The 16,829-nt window shown below is 26.6% G+C and overlaps 5 protein-coding genes across 12 annotated transcripts in view; 1 reads left to right on the forward strand and 4 right to left on the reverse strand.

The window, feature by feature from the left end:
* Positions 1–16,236, reverse strand: part of Rpl38 (ribosomal protein L38) — a 34,181-nt gene extending 17,945 nt beyond the window's left edge. The window contains exon 1 of the mRNA XM_072022030.1: positions 16,227–16,236. The gene's annotated coding sequence lies outside the window, so the exon portion shown is untranslated. The remainder of the gene's footprint in view (positions 1–16,226) is intronic.
* The window catches only part of Blw (ATP synthase subunit alpha blw, mitochondrial), a 52,649-nt gene that overhangs the window by 32,342 nt on the left and 3,478 nt on the right, over positions 1–16,829 (forward strand). The window lies entirely within an intron of this gene.
* Src42a (Tyrosine-protein kinase Src42A) lies at positions 456–11,344 on the reverse strand. 6 transcript variants are annotated; one of them, XM_072022012.1, is made up of 7 exons: positions 10,762–11,344; positions 7,789–8,130; positions 6,996–7,117; positions 6,686–6,849; positions 3,722–4,049; positions 3,289–3,624; positions 456–3,200 (listed from the first exon to the last, which is right to left on the reverse strand). In XM_072022012.1, the coding sequence occupies exons 1-7, from the start codon at positions 10,818–10,820 to the stop codon at positions 2,992–2,994; spliced, it is 1,560 nt and encodes a 519-aa protein (XP_071878113.1). In that variant the 5' UTR covers positions 10,821–11,344; the 3' UTR covers positions 456–2,991. The 6 variants fall into 6 exon arrangements, with proteins under 6 accessions (XP_071878113.1, XP_071878115.1, XP_071878119.1 ...); XM_072022014.1 differs by having other exon boundaries at positions 7,789–8,127; positions 10,762–11,342; XM_072022018.1 differs by having other exon boundaries at positions 7,789–8,504; positions 10,762–11,335.
* Usp14 (ubiquitin specific protease 14) lies at positions 11,622–14,142 on the reverse strand. Of its 2 annotated transcripts, none has more exons than XM_072022019.1 (6): positions 13,963–14,142; positions 13,676–13,854; positions 13,114–13,578; positions 12,733–13,002; positions 12,364–12,652; positions 11,622–12,284 (listed from the first exon to the last, which is right to left on the reverse strand). In XM_072022019.1, exons 1-6 carry the CDS (start codon positions 13,976–13,978, stop codon positions 12,010–12,012), a joined length of 1,494 nt encoding a protein of 497 aa, XP_071878120.1. In that variant the 5' UTR covers positions 13,979–14,142; the 3' UTR covers positions 11,622–12,009. The 2 variants fall into 2 exon arrangements, with proteins under 2 accessions (XP_071878120.1, XP_071878121.1); XM_072022020.1 differs by having other exon boundaries at positions 13,676–13,867; positions 13,963–14,130.
* On the reverse strand, positions 14,316–16,686 carry Gbeta5 (guanine nucleotide-binding protein subunit beta-5). Of its 2 annotated transcripts, none has more exons than XM_072022025.1 (6): positions 16,259–16,686; positions 15,981–16,170; positions 15,750–15,886; positions 15,562–15,680; positions 15,123–15,480; positions 14,316–15,018 (listed from the first exon to the last, which is right to left on the reverse strand). In XM_072022025.1, exons 2-6 carry the CDS (start codon positions 16,084–16,086, stop codon positions 14,689–14,691), a joined length of 1,050 nt encoding a protein of 349 aa, XP_071878126.1. In that variant the 5' UTR covers positions 16,087–16,170; positions 16,259–16,686; the 3' UTR covers positions 14,316–14,688. The 2 variants fall into 2 exon arrangements, with proteins under 2 accessions (XP_071878126.1, XP_071878125.1); XM_072022024.1 differs by having other exon boundaries at positions 15,981–16,191; positions 16,259–16,685.

Consider the following 16,829-nt stretch of genomic DNA (forward strand, 5'->3'; position numbering starts at 1 on the left):
CCTAGTAATATTTCTATTTTGTATCAAGATCAATTGCCAACTACTAAAAGAAAATAAAAACTAAAATAAAATGAAATTACGTGTGTTTGATAAAGTTAATAAGTCGCAATGCATTGAAATCTATGTTTTATGCTACATAAATTAGATAAAATGTAAATGACTTATTTTTAAAGTTATTATACAACCACAGATCAAGTTACAACTAATTTTATTTCAATTTTAATGTATATGTAGTAAATATATTTTATATGAAATATTTACAACAAACCATCTACAGTAGAATATTATTATTAAGTAATACATATATGTATTTAGATAACATATTTAAGACAATTTAATTAATAACATATGATTAAAAAGTAAATTAGTTTATAAAAAGAGACATATCTATGTATATTACAGATGCTCGAGAAGTAGGAAAAGGTGGTAAGGAACAAAAGAAATTATGAAACAAGTTAAAATTGCTTTTGTAATATTTTTTAACATGCGATGTATGTACTATATGTATACATATATACACTTTTATATATATACATACATGTATGTACACACAAACACACACGCACGCGCACGATATGAATATGTATGTACTATACGCAATTATATAATATTTATGTATACTGTATATATCTATGCATACATACAAAATTATAAAGTCGTATATAATATAATAATTATGACATAATACAATTATATATGAACAATTTTATTAACGATAATACTATTTCGTTAACGATGTCATAGGTGTTGTGTTTATTTTTAAAAATTATATGCATCATTATATTTCACACAATTAATACTTATATACCACTGTATTCTTCGCTTCTTTAATTAAAAGATCAGTGAAAAAATTATTGAGCTTACTGTATAAAAATCATGTAGACATTTTACGCTTTAATGAAATTTTCATATATATATATAAAGCATTTCATTATATTCAAATAAAACTGTACAAAATATAAATATATATGCTTATATAAAAATTTACTTTTGTACAAAGTGCCTGATATCCTACATAAATGATTTTTTAAATTCTTACTATCATCAGTTTTAATACTATTTAATACCAGCAATATAATTTCTTAAAATAATAGTACACAAAAATGTTTTAAATTAATTATCAGATGACCACAGAAACATAATTAAACATTCTTTTACTTAAGTTTAAGTAATGTTCTGTTTTTACTTTAATTCTTAGTATAACATTGTGTCATTATACAGTTTCATATCCTTTTTCGTTTAATAATAATAGCATGATAGCTGTTTCTTTATATTTATTTGGCAGTATGTCTTATGTTCATGAAAAGAATGGTGTAAACGTATTTAACACCATAAATGTTCACAATAGAATAGTGGTCTCTGACTAGACAAATTTTGTTTATTTTTGATCATTATTTTGTATATCCATCTATATAAAAGGCATGAAATGAAACATATAACAAATTCTGTGTGTTCACACATATCTAACGTCTTAATGTCTTTTTATAAACGAAACAAACTTGTTTTCATACAATTTTGAGAAGTATACATTATATAGAAATAATGGAAATTTTTTCAAAAAGAAAGTAAATATTAATAAATACGGCATCAAATGCAAATATAGATAATCTAAGACATGTATAATATGTTTACTCTATTTACCCTAGACTCTTAAAAAAGCCAAAATGAAACAAACAATTCTAATATATTCCCAAAAATTGTATTGCTTCATTTAAAAATTATAATTTTCATAAATATTGATAAAAGATGACATTTATCAACCTAAGAAATTAAAAACATAATTTATAGTATACAAATAGGTAAAAATGAAGAATTTGAATTTGGAAGTCAGAAATAGCAATAATAAACTGAAGTAATACGAAAAAATAATCAACTGAATAATTAATAGCAACGAATACTAATTTGAAATTCTAAGATTATAACCTATTTTATACTATTAAATAAAAAATTCAAATATAATAGTTTACATGCTTCTCTAGTAATGTTAATACCCTTGTATACTTTCTTATATTATCTTACACACGTATTATATTTTTTATGAACAGTTAAGAATAATTTTTAGGTTAAATACATTGCTTTTAGTTAATATATGTTTTTTTCAAGAATAACTGAGAGTTAACATATGCAAAAAAAAAAAAAAAAGAAAAGAACAGAACAGTGAACAGTAATAATAAATATTCATAAAATTTATCTTACATGTATGTTGGCTTAATAGGCCACTCATGAGTTTTCAACAAATTGTGTCTTATAAATTTTGAACACAAAATGCTTCATACTTGCGAGTTCTTAATAATAAATTAACAATTATAATAATAATAAAAGTATGTGAGTATATATATAAATAAATAAGAAGGAATGATAAATCAAGACACACAATAATCCTTCTTACTGCTATATAATAGATGCTTGAAATTGTAATGTAAACAATCTTCCAAAAAAAAAAATTGGCTTAAATTGGCTGTGTAGTATCTGAAAATTTTGTTACATCAAATTTGTAATACATCTGACAATCGCGACAGTCAAGATTAGTAAATAACAAATTCTTAGTTTAAAAATGTTAACTCCCATAAATACTGTCCAACAGATGCTATTAATACCGACGTTTACACGTTCAGAATATAATTTTCCAAAATAAAATCTAAATTATGTCATTGGTTGTAAAAGCCACTAATTAACGTTCAATGTTCGTTCGTGTGTAATCATTCATGAATTGACAAAGTTGCTCTATAATTTTATGGCAGCCAGAATATATAACAAAAGCGATTGGCGTAATCATATTGCTAAAAAAATAAACCGTATTTATAGTTTATAGAAAGAAGACTATTCTTCAGTATAAAGTATACTCTCTCAAATATCACAAACATCCGTATTCTGAATTTAACTGCTAATTATAATAATCTGCATTTATCATTCATACAGAATATCTATTATATCTTGTTGATAGAAAACATAACGAAATATGTTATAAGAATTATAAACTGTTTTAATATTTTAATATGCAGATGCTTCCTTATACTCAGAACCTTCCATGGTGAAGAAATCTTCCAGTTTCCATTGCAATGTTTCAAAAGTTGGCCTCTTCATTGGATCTTTGTTCCAACACTCTAACATGATATCATACAATGCAGTTGGACAACCAGGTGGACATGGCATTCTGTATCCATGTTCTACTTGATGAAGAACTTCAGCATTTGTCATACCTATAAAATTAAAAATAATTAGATACTCTTTTTTAAATCTTTATTACTTTAATTTACTTATCTTTATTAAATTTAAAGATATATTTACCCGGATATGGTATTCTACCATAAGTAACCAATTCAGTCAAAAGAATACCAAATGACCACACATCAGATTTAATACTGAATTTGCTATAATTTGCAGCCTCAGGTGCAGTCCATTTAATGGGGAAGCGTGCACCTATTCGGGCTTCATACTCATCTTCTTTAATAAGCCTAGCTAAACCAAAATCTGCAATCTTCACAACATTTAATTCTGCTACTAATACATTTCGAGCAGCTAAATCTCGATGGATATAATTTTGTGACTCAAGATACGCCATACCTGCTGCAATTTGTGCAGCCATATCAATTAATCGTTGTAAATTTAATGTTTTTCCTTTCCCTGTTGGAAAAGTTATAACACGTGTAGAAATGAACAAATAGATAAATAAATATTGAATAGATTACAGATTGAAGTAATAAAAAGTACACTTTGTTACCTTGCAAATATTCTAACAAACTACCATTCCTCATCAATTCTGTGATGATGTAAATAGGTTCCTCCAAAGTACAAACAGCATATAGTTGAATTAACTTTGCATGACGAAGTTTCTTCATAATTTGTGCTTCTGCTAAGAAATCTTTAGGATCCATAGTTCCTGGTTTTAATGTCTTTATTGCTACTGCAGTTGTATTATTCCAAGATCCTTCCCACACTTCTCCAAATTGACCCTGGCCTAATTTTCTCACAAATTTGAGAGATGAACGGTCAATCTCCCATTGATCTCTTGTACGATGACTAAGACCCTCAGTTACAGGTTTCTCAACCTATCAACAAAATTAAGTATATGCCAGTCAATGACTGTTAAACTTTTTATTTGTTTTAAATGAATATATTTCTATGGCATTAATAGCAAATGTTCCTTTGCAAGTTGTACACTAATAAATAAGATAGAGAAACTTAAATCATATATTAACTGAAGTTCTAAAATTCCTTGAAGAAATTTGGAGAATTGTTCTTACTTTCTATTAATACAAACCTAAATAGAAGCCCTTTAAGGATGTTGCTTAGGCTGCATAACTGCTTATTAAGTTTTTAATGATTTTATTATAAGATGTAACAAATAGCAAGTGTTGCTTAAATTAAAATATCTAATCTAATGGTAATACCATAAAAAATAAAAGAAATAGTGGCTATTATGCAAGATGCAAGTGATTAAAAGCAAATTTAAAATTATTTAATTTCATGCCTTTTGACATTTGAGTGATTTTATAAAGAAAATTATTTTAGATCCCAATAAATATAGTAGCTAAGGATGTGAAGTAAAATTTTAAAATAATGTTTTGTTGTAGATGAATCTTTATTCTTGACATATAATATTTCTCAAAAGTCATTAATACTTATTTTTATAGATAAGAATATAAAGTCGTCAAATATAATTTCAGGAACTTAGTAATTGAACACTTATGCACGGTCCAAGACATAAATGTATACACTATAGTTTATTTATTGTAAAGTATGTACATTATCAACAAGAATATAGCACCATATTTGAACTGTTTTAACACAAAATGCCCTCAATGCCTCAAAGTTGAGTTAAAAGAAAGTATAAAAAAATATAGAAGATAATTTCAATCACTGAGAGCATTAAACCATATAATTTAATAAGACAAAAGCGTCTTTTTAATTATTTTATGAACTTTTCTTGCTTCATTTCATTAAAAATTGTTCAGAAAATATATAAGGTTCATTAGATAGGAAGGAAATCTGTTTTAAAATTCTTTGATGTGTATATATACACAAAAAAGAATTTTAAAACTTAAATTTTAAAAACTGATCTATGAATTTAAATTCCACATACAGGATATCTCGAACACCAGTAAAAAATATATTACTTATTTTTCCTTTAATATATTATTTATATAATATTATTTAATATAATATAGTATAATATAATACAGCATAATAACAGTCTTTCTTCATTTGTATAATCAATACTAAATGATGTGGATAATTTAATAGGAAAGTTAAGAATTTATTTGAGATATCCTGTATATTAGATAGATTTAAGCACACAAATATTGATACTAGAATATGATCATCTGTTGTAGATTGTATAAAAGAATTTGTGTTGAATATTGTCATAATTAACAATACATCAAAGTAGCACATACAGACACATAGACTCAAATTTATCTTATTTTTTTAATGTGTGCTTTCAATCCTATTGTTTCTAAGAAAGAGCTATAGAATTTAGCAATGTTATGTCAGATTATGAAAGAAAGTGAATTTTCTAGATGAAGAATGATCTAATGTCTTTGAAACATGATTCCATATAGGACGGGCTTGTGCTGTATGTACAGGCCAAAGATATAGTGGAAAGCATTTATGTTACAAAGAAAATTAACATGTTATGTCATATTGGGACATTCAATTTACCAAGAAAATCCAGCGGGAGGTAAGGTAAGCAATAACAGAGAAACAAACATAGTCTATTCAGAGATCAAACTTTGCAAGATTATTTATCAAACTAAAAGCTGTTTTCAAACCTTAACTTTTTTTTAAATAAATAGCGGAAATATATATGATACAATATACAAATGTGTGTGTATATATATATATATCATATATATATATATATGATTTTCCATTAAAAGTAACAATATATCTTCTCCTTAAAGATTAATTAAAAGTTAAAGAAAACAATTTTTTACATATACTTATAAATACAACAATTCCTTATTACATCTTGATTAACATTCAAATTAGTGCTTCTTTTTATTAATATATTTAAATACATTTCCTAACAATGTTGTAAATAAGAAATATAAAATAAGAATTTAGTAAAGTACATATAAAATTTCATTCTGTATCTTGAACTGTGATTTTTGTGCAATATATTATTTTTAAATATTTTTCCAATAATATTTATTAAAAAATATATATGCAGTTATTATTATAGCTACTAAATATATAATTTTATAGAGCAAAGTCTAACTGGAGTTTAGACAGTGCTATTAATATGTAATAAATATAATATGTAAATGTAATTTAAATAGTTGTTAAAATGATTGAATCTAATTTATTTATACTATTTTATTTATTCTCTGTACAAACTTAATCACATTGTAGATTCGTGTACAATAAAGGTCAAAAATCATGCATTTGTGTTTTCATTTTAAGTCTCATATTATATATGGGTTATATTTAATATCAAGGGATTTCTGCAAAGTTAATAAATATTAGAACAGAAACATTAAAACAAATTTTTGTTGAATCACTGAAGAAATCCCTTGATAAATATTGAAAAAAAATTTAATAATTAAGCAATACATTATATTCTTTAGTAAAATGGTCGTATATCATTAAAAACCAATTTTATACATGCAACAAGCTGTCTAAACTCCATTTATGTGACATAGGATTGCAAGAAATATTGATTTAACTAAGAATTTCATCTTACCTGTACACAGGGCTTGCAGAGATTTACACACAGCCCATCAGCATCTTTACTATAATGTTCGACAAGATCTTGAAGGTTCCTGAATGTAGTTCTTCTAGCAATGAAGAAACCACCTTCATCCAGTTGTCTAATGCGGTAGTGTTTAACTGTATCACCATCGCGTACTACAAAAATTTTTATCATGTTATTATTTTTAACAATATATCTGTAATATATTGAAAATATAGTAAATATTTATTGTGAGCATGTGTTTCACTGTAGTGATTAAATTTTATATTTTTGATACATATTCAAATATGTATTAACTTACCCGAAAGAGAATAATCATTGTGTCGACTTTCAGAATCTCTAATTAAAAATGCACCATGATCATTTTCAGGAAGCAATAACTTCTTCTCTGCTTCAATTCGTTTAATTTTTCTGAAGTACCATCTACAAAAAGCAAAAATAATTAAAATATTAAAAAAAATAAGAAATATTACATATACAAAAATAATAATTTAATATTTGATTGGCCAATATAAAAAAAGGATAAAACTATTTTTTTCTTTAAAACTTTTACATTTATACAGAAATAAAAAGAAGGGAAATACTGCTTATTTAAAATGATTGATAATCAGAACTGTGCACCCATATTAATAAAACCTAAGAGGCAATACATGTACTGTTAGTGAAAGCAAGGTCGCATTGACTAGTTGACTATATAGAGAGAAATTTATTAGGTGAAAATATAATAAAGGAAAGTGAACAAACTAAGATTTATTGCATGTTCTCAATCATTATCATGTCTGCAGTATATTTCATATATATATTTCTTATATATAATAAATTTGAAATATTTTTTAAATGAATGTATAACTGTAAAGCTTCATGTGATATGCATTCCAAATGCAAGCATGTTAATCCTATATCATCATTCATCAAGATATAGCTATTAATCTATATTTATTGCAATAGAAATATATATTTTTTTAAGTTATTATTATAAAATTACACAAAACAAATATTTTTACTATACACGTAAATTTTTTAGTATGTACATTTATCAAGCAAAAAATATTTAGAAAAAAATAAATGTAGATGTTGGTAAAAATGTAACTTACGGTTCTGCTTCTATAGATTTTAACTTTGCAACATAATTGCTGGGAATATATCCTTCTTGTCGAGTTCTTTTACTTCTAGCTAACCACCAATCTCCTTGAGTATCATTTAAGATTTCTAAATGTTCACCTTTTCTGAAGCTTAAATCTTCATCTGTACGTGCATCATAATCATAAAGTGCAACAAAAATTTTTGCTGTTGGCACATCCGCATCTGGGATTTGTGGCATAGGCCTAATAGGATCTGGAGGTGGTGTTGGCACTGGACTAGCTTGAGATGCAACTGCCTCTATATTAGGGTTGCCTATTCTATCAGGCTTTTCTTTTTCTGTATCTGTTGGACTGCTGAAACAATTACCCATTTTTTGTATGTAGTTTCAACTCGTCCACTATTTGAATTCACTGCCACTGAGTCATGAAATATAAAAATTTTTTTTGCAAATGTTCTTGCAATGTTCTTATGTTTGGTCCTTTTGCATGAATATTGAGCTATGATGATGTGAATATAAAATTTTCATAATACACATTTCGTGATGTAAATGTGCAAAATAAACACTAAAATACACTTTGGTTTTTAAAACGTTTGGATAAAGCCCACTAAGAAACACGGAAAAATGCATATGAGTTTTCAAAATCAGACATAATTTGTAAAATCGGCAACTTTTTTCTCGAAGCTTCTCTTCTTCTTCTCAAGAAACTTGCAATTCTTTCGTCGATATCTAGTGTGACAAACATTGAACACTTGTAATTATTTAAAGGTTTTAATAAAGGCTACATATAATAAATACGAATGTTTATTCGAATAGTCACTGATAACGATGACACTTCATCGCGTCACTATATAACCGTAACACAAAACAGAGATATGCTCTATTAGTATACGCATTTTCGTCGAGTTCGCGCTGATCCAAGCTTGACGTCATAATATGGCACTTTTGTGATTTAGGTTAGGAAGCAAATCACCAATTTCTTTGCTATTTATTATTATTATTATTATTTAATGCCATTTCTAACAAATAAATATGAATGTTCTTATTTTATTAATGCCAATAATATGTTTCCGCTGAATGTTTATTCATTGTCAAAATCATTTTATTGAAATGATCTTTTTTTTAAATAAAAAAGTAAAAAGTAATAAAATATTAAAAAATAATAAATCGTACTATAAATTTTCTCGTTTTATAATACTAAAATATAGTATTTTGTGTATTTTACCAAATGAAAAATAACAAACAAATTAATTCAAAAACTTGAACCAAGATAATATGAAAAATATTAATATAAGCATTTCATTACACTTACATTAGTTTTGCTCTTTATTTACGCAAATATATAAAAATATTTCGTTGTTCCGAAAAAAGAATAAATAATGTAAGAACATCATTTTTAAAAATCTGATGAATATAGAATTAAAAAAGGTATGTGATCTAAGGATATAAAGACTAACAGATACATCCAATTTTCGATTTCCCAAATTCATACTCCTAACATTTCTCTTTTGATAACAACTAGTAGTCAGTAATACTATTTGAAAAAAATATATAAAAATTTTGATGAAATTCAACGAAAATCAAAGGAGAAAAGATTTCTATACGGATAACAGAGCCCGCTCGATTTGAACTTGTTCCACCGGTTCATTACAATATCCAGGAACAATGCAAATTCTCTTACACCGGAAGAAGATCATTCTTTTCCTATCGTTGATTTTTTAGCACTGGCATTGCATAGTTGCAACAATTTTCAGGAGCATGGCGATAACCAATGGTTAGAAGAAACGTGGACAACATAATGGAAAGTAACGTCGCCATTGCATTAAATCAGATCCGTCAAAATCCTAATTTTCACATGTGCGATACCGAAAACAGCGAAGAATAAAACACACATCAAATTTATCGTAAAAAAATACAATTATGAAATGAACGTACTTCGTGTAGTACTTTAAGACACATCTAAGATTATTTATCTCGAGAACAAACGCGACAAGCGAACAAACTTTTCATGAGAAACCGACGGAGAGGTGAAAACACCCATGGTGAAGGTAGCCAACGACATATAGATTTCGGATGAGTTCGGCTATGAACCCGAAGTTAACCGAACCTTTACCATCCCCCAATCAAAGATGCAAGTGGATTGCTACATAATCTTATATTTAATACATAGAAAATATTATGGGATGCTTATTACATTCTTATAATTAAAGAAATAAGTATTTAAATATTTTAATATTTAATAAAATTGAATAATAAAGAAAATTTTGGAAAAGATATCATTGATTGATTTAGCAGAAATAAAAGGACAATCAAATATCCTTTTAACGAAAAAAATAGTTTTACATGTTCAATTACTTTATACGTAATTATATAAGATACTAAAGTGATATCTTCGAATATTTTTTATATTCCGTGATTCTAAGATAGTAACGAGAAAAATTGTAATTTGAATGTATTTTGAAAATTGAATTTATGCATTTATTACATAATCATATGGTATTTTTTAATTTTAATCATTAATATTAAAATTTAGAAAAAATAACTATTAATATACCTGGTGGTAATAACACTATTATAGTTCCCATTATAGATAATAAAAATTATTTATTGAAATAAAAGACGATTGTGAACGAAACTATAAATCAGTTATTTATATACACATACATATGTTTTGCGTAAATGACCTATTTATTTCTTTTACATTATTAATTAATTATATTTATGCATTTCACTATCAGATGAGAAAAAATAGATATTTTAAATACTTTTCAAAATTATTAAATGCTCAAATATAGTGAAATATTTAATAGAATTGATATTTAATATATTTAATATACAAGAATGGCATTAAATTCAAGATATATTAATTATTATAATATAGTATAATATAATTATTTTATATTATACATTAATAATCAAATAAATATAATAAACATAAACAATGCACATTATGATCACTTAATTTATATACATAAAATGTAATTACCTGAAAAATCTACTGAAGAAATGTTCAAATGTTTTATTACGAAATGTTTTAGAATGCATTTTTGCGAACAATTTGGTTTATACATCCACGTAATCGTAACTTTCTAATTGTACTACGCGATATTTTTTGGTAAATTATGCGATAACAGTAAAACTGAGAACCGCAACGAGTGATATCTGTAACAGCACTGCTTAGTTATTTCAAACTATCTATCTTATTTTTTTCATATGTACATACACATGTACGTATATACAAGAATATATCATATCGTGCTTTCATACATACATACATATGTATGTGTATTAGATCCATTTATTACATTATCAGATTGTATCGTTTTATCCAGTTACGTCTTGGTAGATATAGATAAATCAATAGTTATACTAAATATATCTCATCAAATTTGATATTATTTTACTATTGGAATTTAATCCAAATATATATGGAAATACTCCAATAGTTTAAAGCAATTATTTATAATATACTGTAGAAAAATATTTTAAAAGGTCAATAATATTTTTTGGTAATGTTTTCATAAAGACATATCCAATGAAGGTGATAAAAGCAATAAAAAAGTAGAAATTCTAATTTTCAATAAATCTGAACTAAGTCAAATAGAATAGATTTAGTCTTACTCATATAATAACTTTTTTTTAAATGCTGTCTTAAATATTTAAATTTTCAACTTCTTTCATTTTTTGCAGTAGTGAATAATACGAAATTATAATGGTAGTTAAAAATATAAATATCTCTTGTATATATGATACTTCATTTATATTTACATTGCATATCATAAGGATACTATACACGTTCGTATATTTTCAATATATTTTCTAAAATTAAATTAAATATGGATGAAATTAATTTTAATTGCAATTTTATTGTAATGTTATAAAAGAACACTTTAATGGTTTACAATTATCTATTTTTATGTAATTCAAAGATTCGTTATCACCACGTTTTTTTAAGCGTATAAAATCAATGAATGTAGATCTTGAATGAAATAGATCTTGTGTATTCACATTATGCAAAAATTATATACGTAATGCATTGTTATTAGATTTCTATAATTCAGTAGAAAATAACTGCCATTGATTTTACGAATAGTATTCTATAGACCTTAATATTGAAATTATACTGATGACCGTATGTATAAAAAAAATGCATTTTTATCGAATAGATGCAAGTTGGAATTGTGTTCCATTTGTCTTAATCTTTATGGAAACTTGTTGGTTATATATATAAGAATTATTTAGTAAGTAAATCCTCATTGTCATCTGAATCAGGTACTTCTAAAATTTTTGGACCATATAAAAGAACATATGCGCAATGCCAATCGCCACCACCGCTAAGTTTTAGTACTTCTTCACTAGTTACAGCGGTAACGTTCTCATCGTCACATTTTAACCATGTATCACTTTTCTGTCTAACCCAAGCTACATAATGGCCACTACTACTTGATCGTCCCCTATGTGTTAGGACTGCTTGTAATGTATAATAACCGCTGTTATTTGATCCTATATCTGTAATTATAACAATATATATGACAATACAAACATATTAGTTTTCTGTTGATTTCTAATCTCTATATAACTTTATTACCATCTGGAAACGAAAACGGTTCTTGTTTAACTTTCTTTTTACTTTCTGTTTTATCTTTTCTATTGATTATGTTACGCGATTCTTCCACTAAACGATCTTCGTATTCTTTAAATTTTTCTCGCATCGGTGTAAGTTTAGTTTGAAGTTCACTGCTACACAATTCAAAAACATCGAATTCAAGAGGAAATTTAACATCTTTGAGAATTTTTGCATTAATTGCTTCTTTCTCTTTATAATAAAAGCGTACAAATTGGATTGTTAAATATGCTGGCAATCTGCTAATTTTTGACTGTAAAATATATTATCTTTATTAAATAGAAATATTAATGATTTAAAACATAAATGTTTGTATTATATAATATTTTTTACCGTTTTCATATACACTGCATCTCTACCAAGAGTTGGTGACATTTTTGTAATTTGCTCCTGCATTTTATTTCTAAGTCCAGAATGCATGTATTTAACCTCTGTAGAAATAAAACAACTCAGTTGTAAAAATTCTTCTTTTCCCTTAGTAGGAGGTTCATCTTCAGATTCTATACATTTTAATTCTGTATTAAATGTTCCTCCAAAATACTGTTCAATTAATGAACGTGGCTTGTAACTTTGTCCATTATTTTCTAAGGCAACAGGATTTTCCTATGATTAATTAACATATATGAATAAAATTTTTCTATATAGGTATAATATTTAAAATATATTATTAGTTATATATATAGTTTAAAACATAATGTTGGGTCACTTAGTAACCTTCGCTGGTAATTTTTGTTGCAACATTCTAATAAGTTCAGTCCAACATTCATTGGCATCTTGTTGCTGAAATCCACCATGCTCAGATTTTTCAGCAAATCTTGGAAATGCTAAATGCATCATTTGGACAAGGACAACAGGTGGCAAAGATGATCCTTTGTCCATACTATCATATAAATCTCTTAACGCAGCCGTTATACTTTGTGCAGGTACAAGCGATGAACTACCAGCAGCTGCAAGCCCACCTGAAAAATTCTTTAGAGCATCTCTCAACTCTGGAACAGTTTTTAGGCACTGTACAGTTGCATTAAGATAACAAGTATTTCCTAAGTTTGTCAAGCCAGCTGGTAAATCTAAAGCAGTAGCTAATGCAGATTCATTCATATCTTCTAAAAATAATGGTTTTTCAGTTGGCTCTGCTGGTACATCTTCTTCCTTAGAGCCCATCATTAAAACAGTAATACCCTATAAAAAAATTAAAATGATAAAAGTTTTATTCTCTGATTTTAAGTCGTAAAATATATTTATTATTCATAGAAACGTTAGTTCTATTATTCCTTACATCTTTCAACTTGATATTGCCCCAATCATCATCCTTTAATGTCATTCCTTTTAACATAACTTTTTGCCTTTCAGGCTGTACTCCTGTCAGTGCAAAAAGTTGTGCTTTAAACAACATTGGTTCTTCATCTGTATTAACTTCTACATTAGGAAAGTGTTCTTTTCCCCATTTTACTTTAACTAAAACAGAATACTTTACATATCAAATACTGAAAACCGTTCGATATAAAATTAAATAAAAAAATTTAAGGTTAGTCTTTCAATATTTCGAATTTTTCCAATACATACTCGAATATTGAGGCATTTCTTCTCTTTTATTGAAGTATGTTTGGCTTTTCTTTAATTTATACCACTTAATTTACAAAATATTTTTTACTGGTGATTATTAACATGCATAAACTGCACCGTCAGGCATTCACGTACTATACATACGTATGTACATCTACACTCCCATTCATACATACATATGCATACAAGATACAAGCATACATATATAGTATATAGATCTAAGAGTGCAGAACTTGTACTTGGTAGAGGTGGCCAGCTGATTGAAAAATTAAGAAATTTATATCATATCTCATATAGTTGCATTTTTTATGTAATTTAAATTGAATAATGCATGAAAAAAGTGGCAAATAATATTAAATATGCATGAATTAAATTTTTATTAAGTTTCATACAAGATAATACTGTATTTGATTAAATAGATATTCTATTTGCAGAATTTCCTATAAATTAGGACCAGCCTAAAAATTATTAATTTTAAGCTATCACATTGTTATGATCGTGATAATCACGATTTTTAATTCCACTTATTTTCTACAATGTATGTATAATAATTATAACAATACTTTTTTATGTTACAATATTGATGTATCTTATCAGTTTAAAACACTTTAATTAAAAACGAAATGTAACGTCGTCATACAATTTCTAAAATTTATATCTTGCACAGAAAAAATTATAACTTTTATTTAACAATATGGCAAGATAATAGGTGTGATTTTATTAAAATTAAGCCCAAACTCGTAGAGTTGAATCCCAGCTTCCAGTTGAAAGAGCAGTTCCATCTGGAGAAACTCGTAAACAAGATACTCGATTTTCATGTCCGTATAAAAACGCAACTCGTTGACATTTTAGAGTATCCCATATATTTACAGTATAATCATTATAACCAGCAAACAGTAAACGTCCACTAACGCTTAGATCGACTGCATTTGCTCCAAATATTATACTTTCTTTTGCATAAACTGCTATTTCTCTATCTGCACGTAGATCAAAAAGACGGCAAGTTGCATCATCAGAACCTGTTGCCACTGCATCACCACCTGGATGAAATTTTACCTAAACTCAACATAACATGATGCAAATCATTTTCTTATAATAGCATTAGCTTATTCTTGTAACATTATCTATTTCACGAATAATAAAGATAAATTTTTACATACAGAATTAACATCAGATTGATGTCCTTCAAAACTTTGAACACATTGACCAGTCCGCATATCCCATATCAAAACCATTTTATCACAACTACCAGAAACAAATGTATTACCAATTTCACTTGGTGCTAAATCAATAGACATAACATCACTTGAGTGACCAAGAAAATTTTGTAACAGTTGTCCACTTTCTACATCCCATAAAGAACAAGTACTATCTCCACAACCCGTTAGAATTTGTTGATCACTATTAGGAAATACACAACAAGACATATAAGATGTATGTGTAGCAACAGTTTTTTTACGAGTTGATACATCATCTTCTTGACTCAAAGGATATACAGTTACTTTATTATCTAACCCCCTGCAAAAAAAAATGAATATAACATTTAACATTTTACTAAAGAATTATTGTTATTTCATAAATCTTAAATACATTTAATACCCGCAAGCAACAAGAGTACCACTTGGAGCATAAGCACAAGCCATAACCCAGATAGTTGGCATAGTAAGAGCATGTTCTTTATTTGTTGTAAAAGCATCCCATATTATCATTTTGCCATCCTGAAGCCATTTTTATATTAAGAAATACTTTAAAAGTTTAAATAAAAATAATTTTAGGTATATCCTGACCTGTGAGGAAGATACGATGTGACGTTTATCTGGTGACCAATCAGAGCAAAGAACTTTTGCTTGATGACCTTTTAATACACGACGTGGTTTTACATTAATACAACTAATTATTTCAAGTCTATCTGCTACACTAGCAACTGAAATATAATATTAATTATTATATTTTACTATAATTGATTTTTCTATAAATTTTTATTACATCATAATACAAAGATTAAAAATTAATATTACGAGTAATATCATTCAATTTCTGTCGTTCATCTTCTAAACGTATTTTTAGGCTTTCAGCTTCTTTTATTAATTTCTCTATATGTTCTGACTCAGTAGCAGAATCCATATTTCTGTTTATAGAATACTAAATATTTCTTAACAGAAAGTATACTATTCCACTAAACAAGGTAACATTTTTGTATAAATGCTGCTACAAAAAATTTTCCTTTATCTAAAATGTGACTTTTAATTAAAATAATTCCTATATTGTTAAGTATAAAGTATAAACAATGAATTACCTGTCCTGTCACCTATCGACCTCGGAAAATAACTGCAGTGCAAATGTAGTTATTAATAAAGCAATAGATATTTTTCCACATGAATATACTTTCTCTGTTCTTCTCACTTCCGTTTGGATAATTTTCTCATTTGCTATTGCATAAAAAATTTGTTACATATACTCCATAGGCAGTTGCGTCCAATAATCAATACGATACAACAATAACAAACTTTAGCGCCGGTGCAATGACGCTTTCATATTTAATCAACTTAACCTGAGCATGACATTTCATAAAAGTAATAAAATTGTTTAATTTTTATACAAACTGAAAGCTACACGCCTAAATTTTGCATACTAATTTCTTCTAATAAAATTTATTATTAGAAAAAATATTTAATTATTACAATATTATGCTGGTCTTACACTACCGAATGTAAGGAATATCAAGCGATATATACATATACTACGTATTACATTTTAGGTAGTAAATTATTTACTTCTCAATTTGTAGACAATTATAAAATTTTCAATATGTTGAAAATCTAAATACAACATTAAATATATATATATTTTATTATGACAAAATGTAT

Source organism: Bombus fervidus, chromosome 2 (genome assembly GCF_041682495.2).
Source record: "Bombus fervidus isolate BK054 chromosome 2, iyBomFerv1, whole genome shotgun sequence".
NCBI classification, from domain to species: Eukaryota; Metazoa; Arthropoda; class Insecta; order Hymenoptera; family Apidae; genus Bombus; species Bombus fervidus.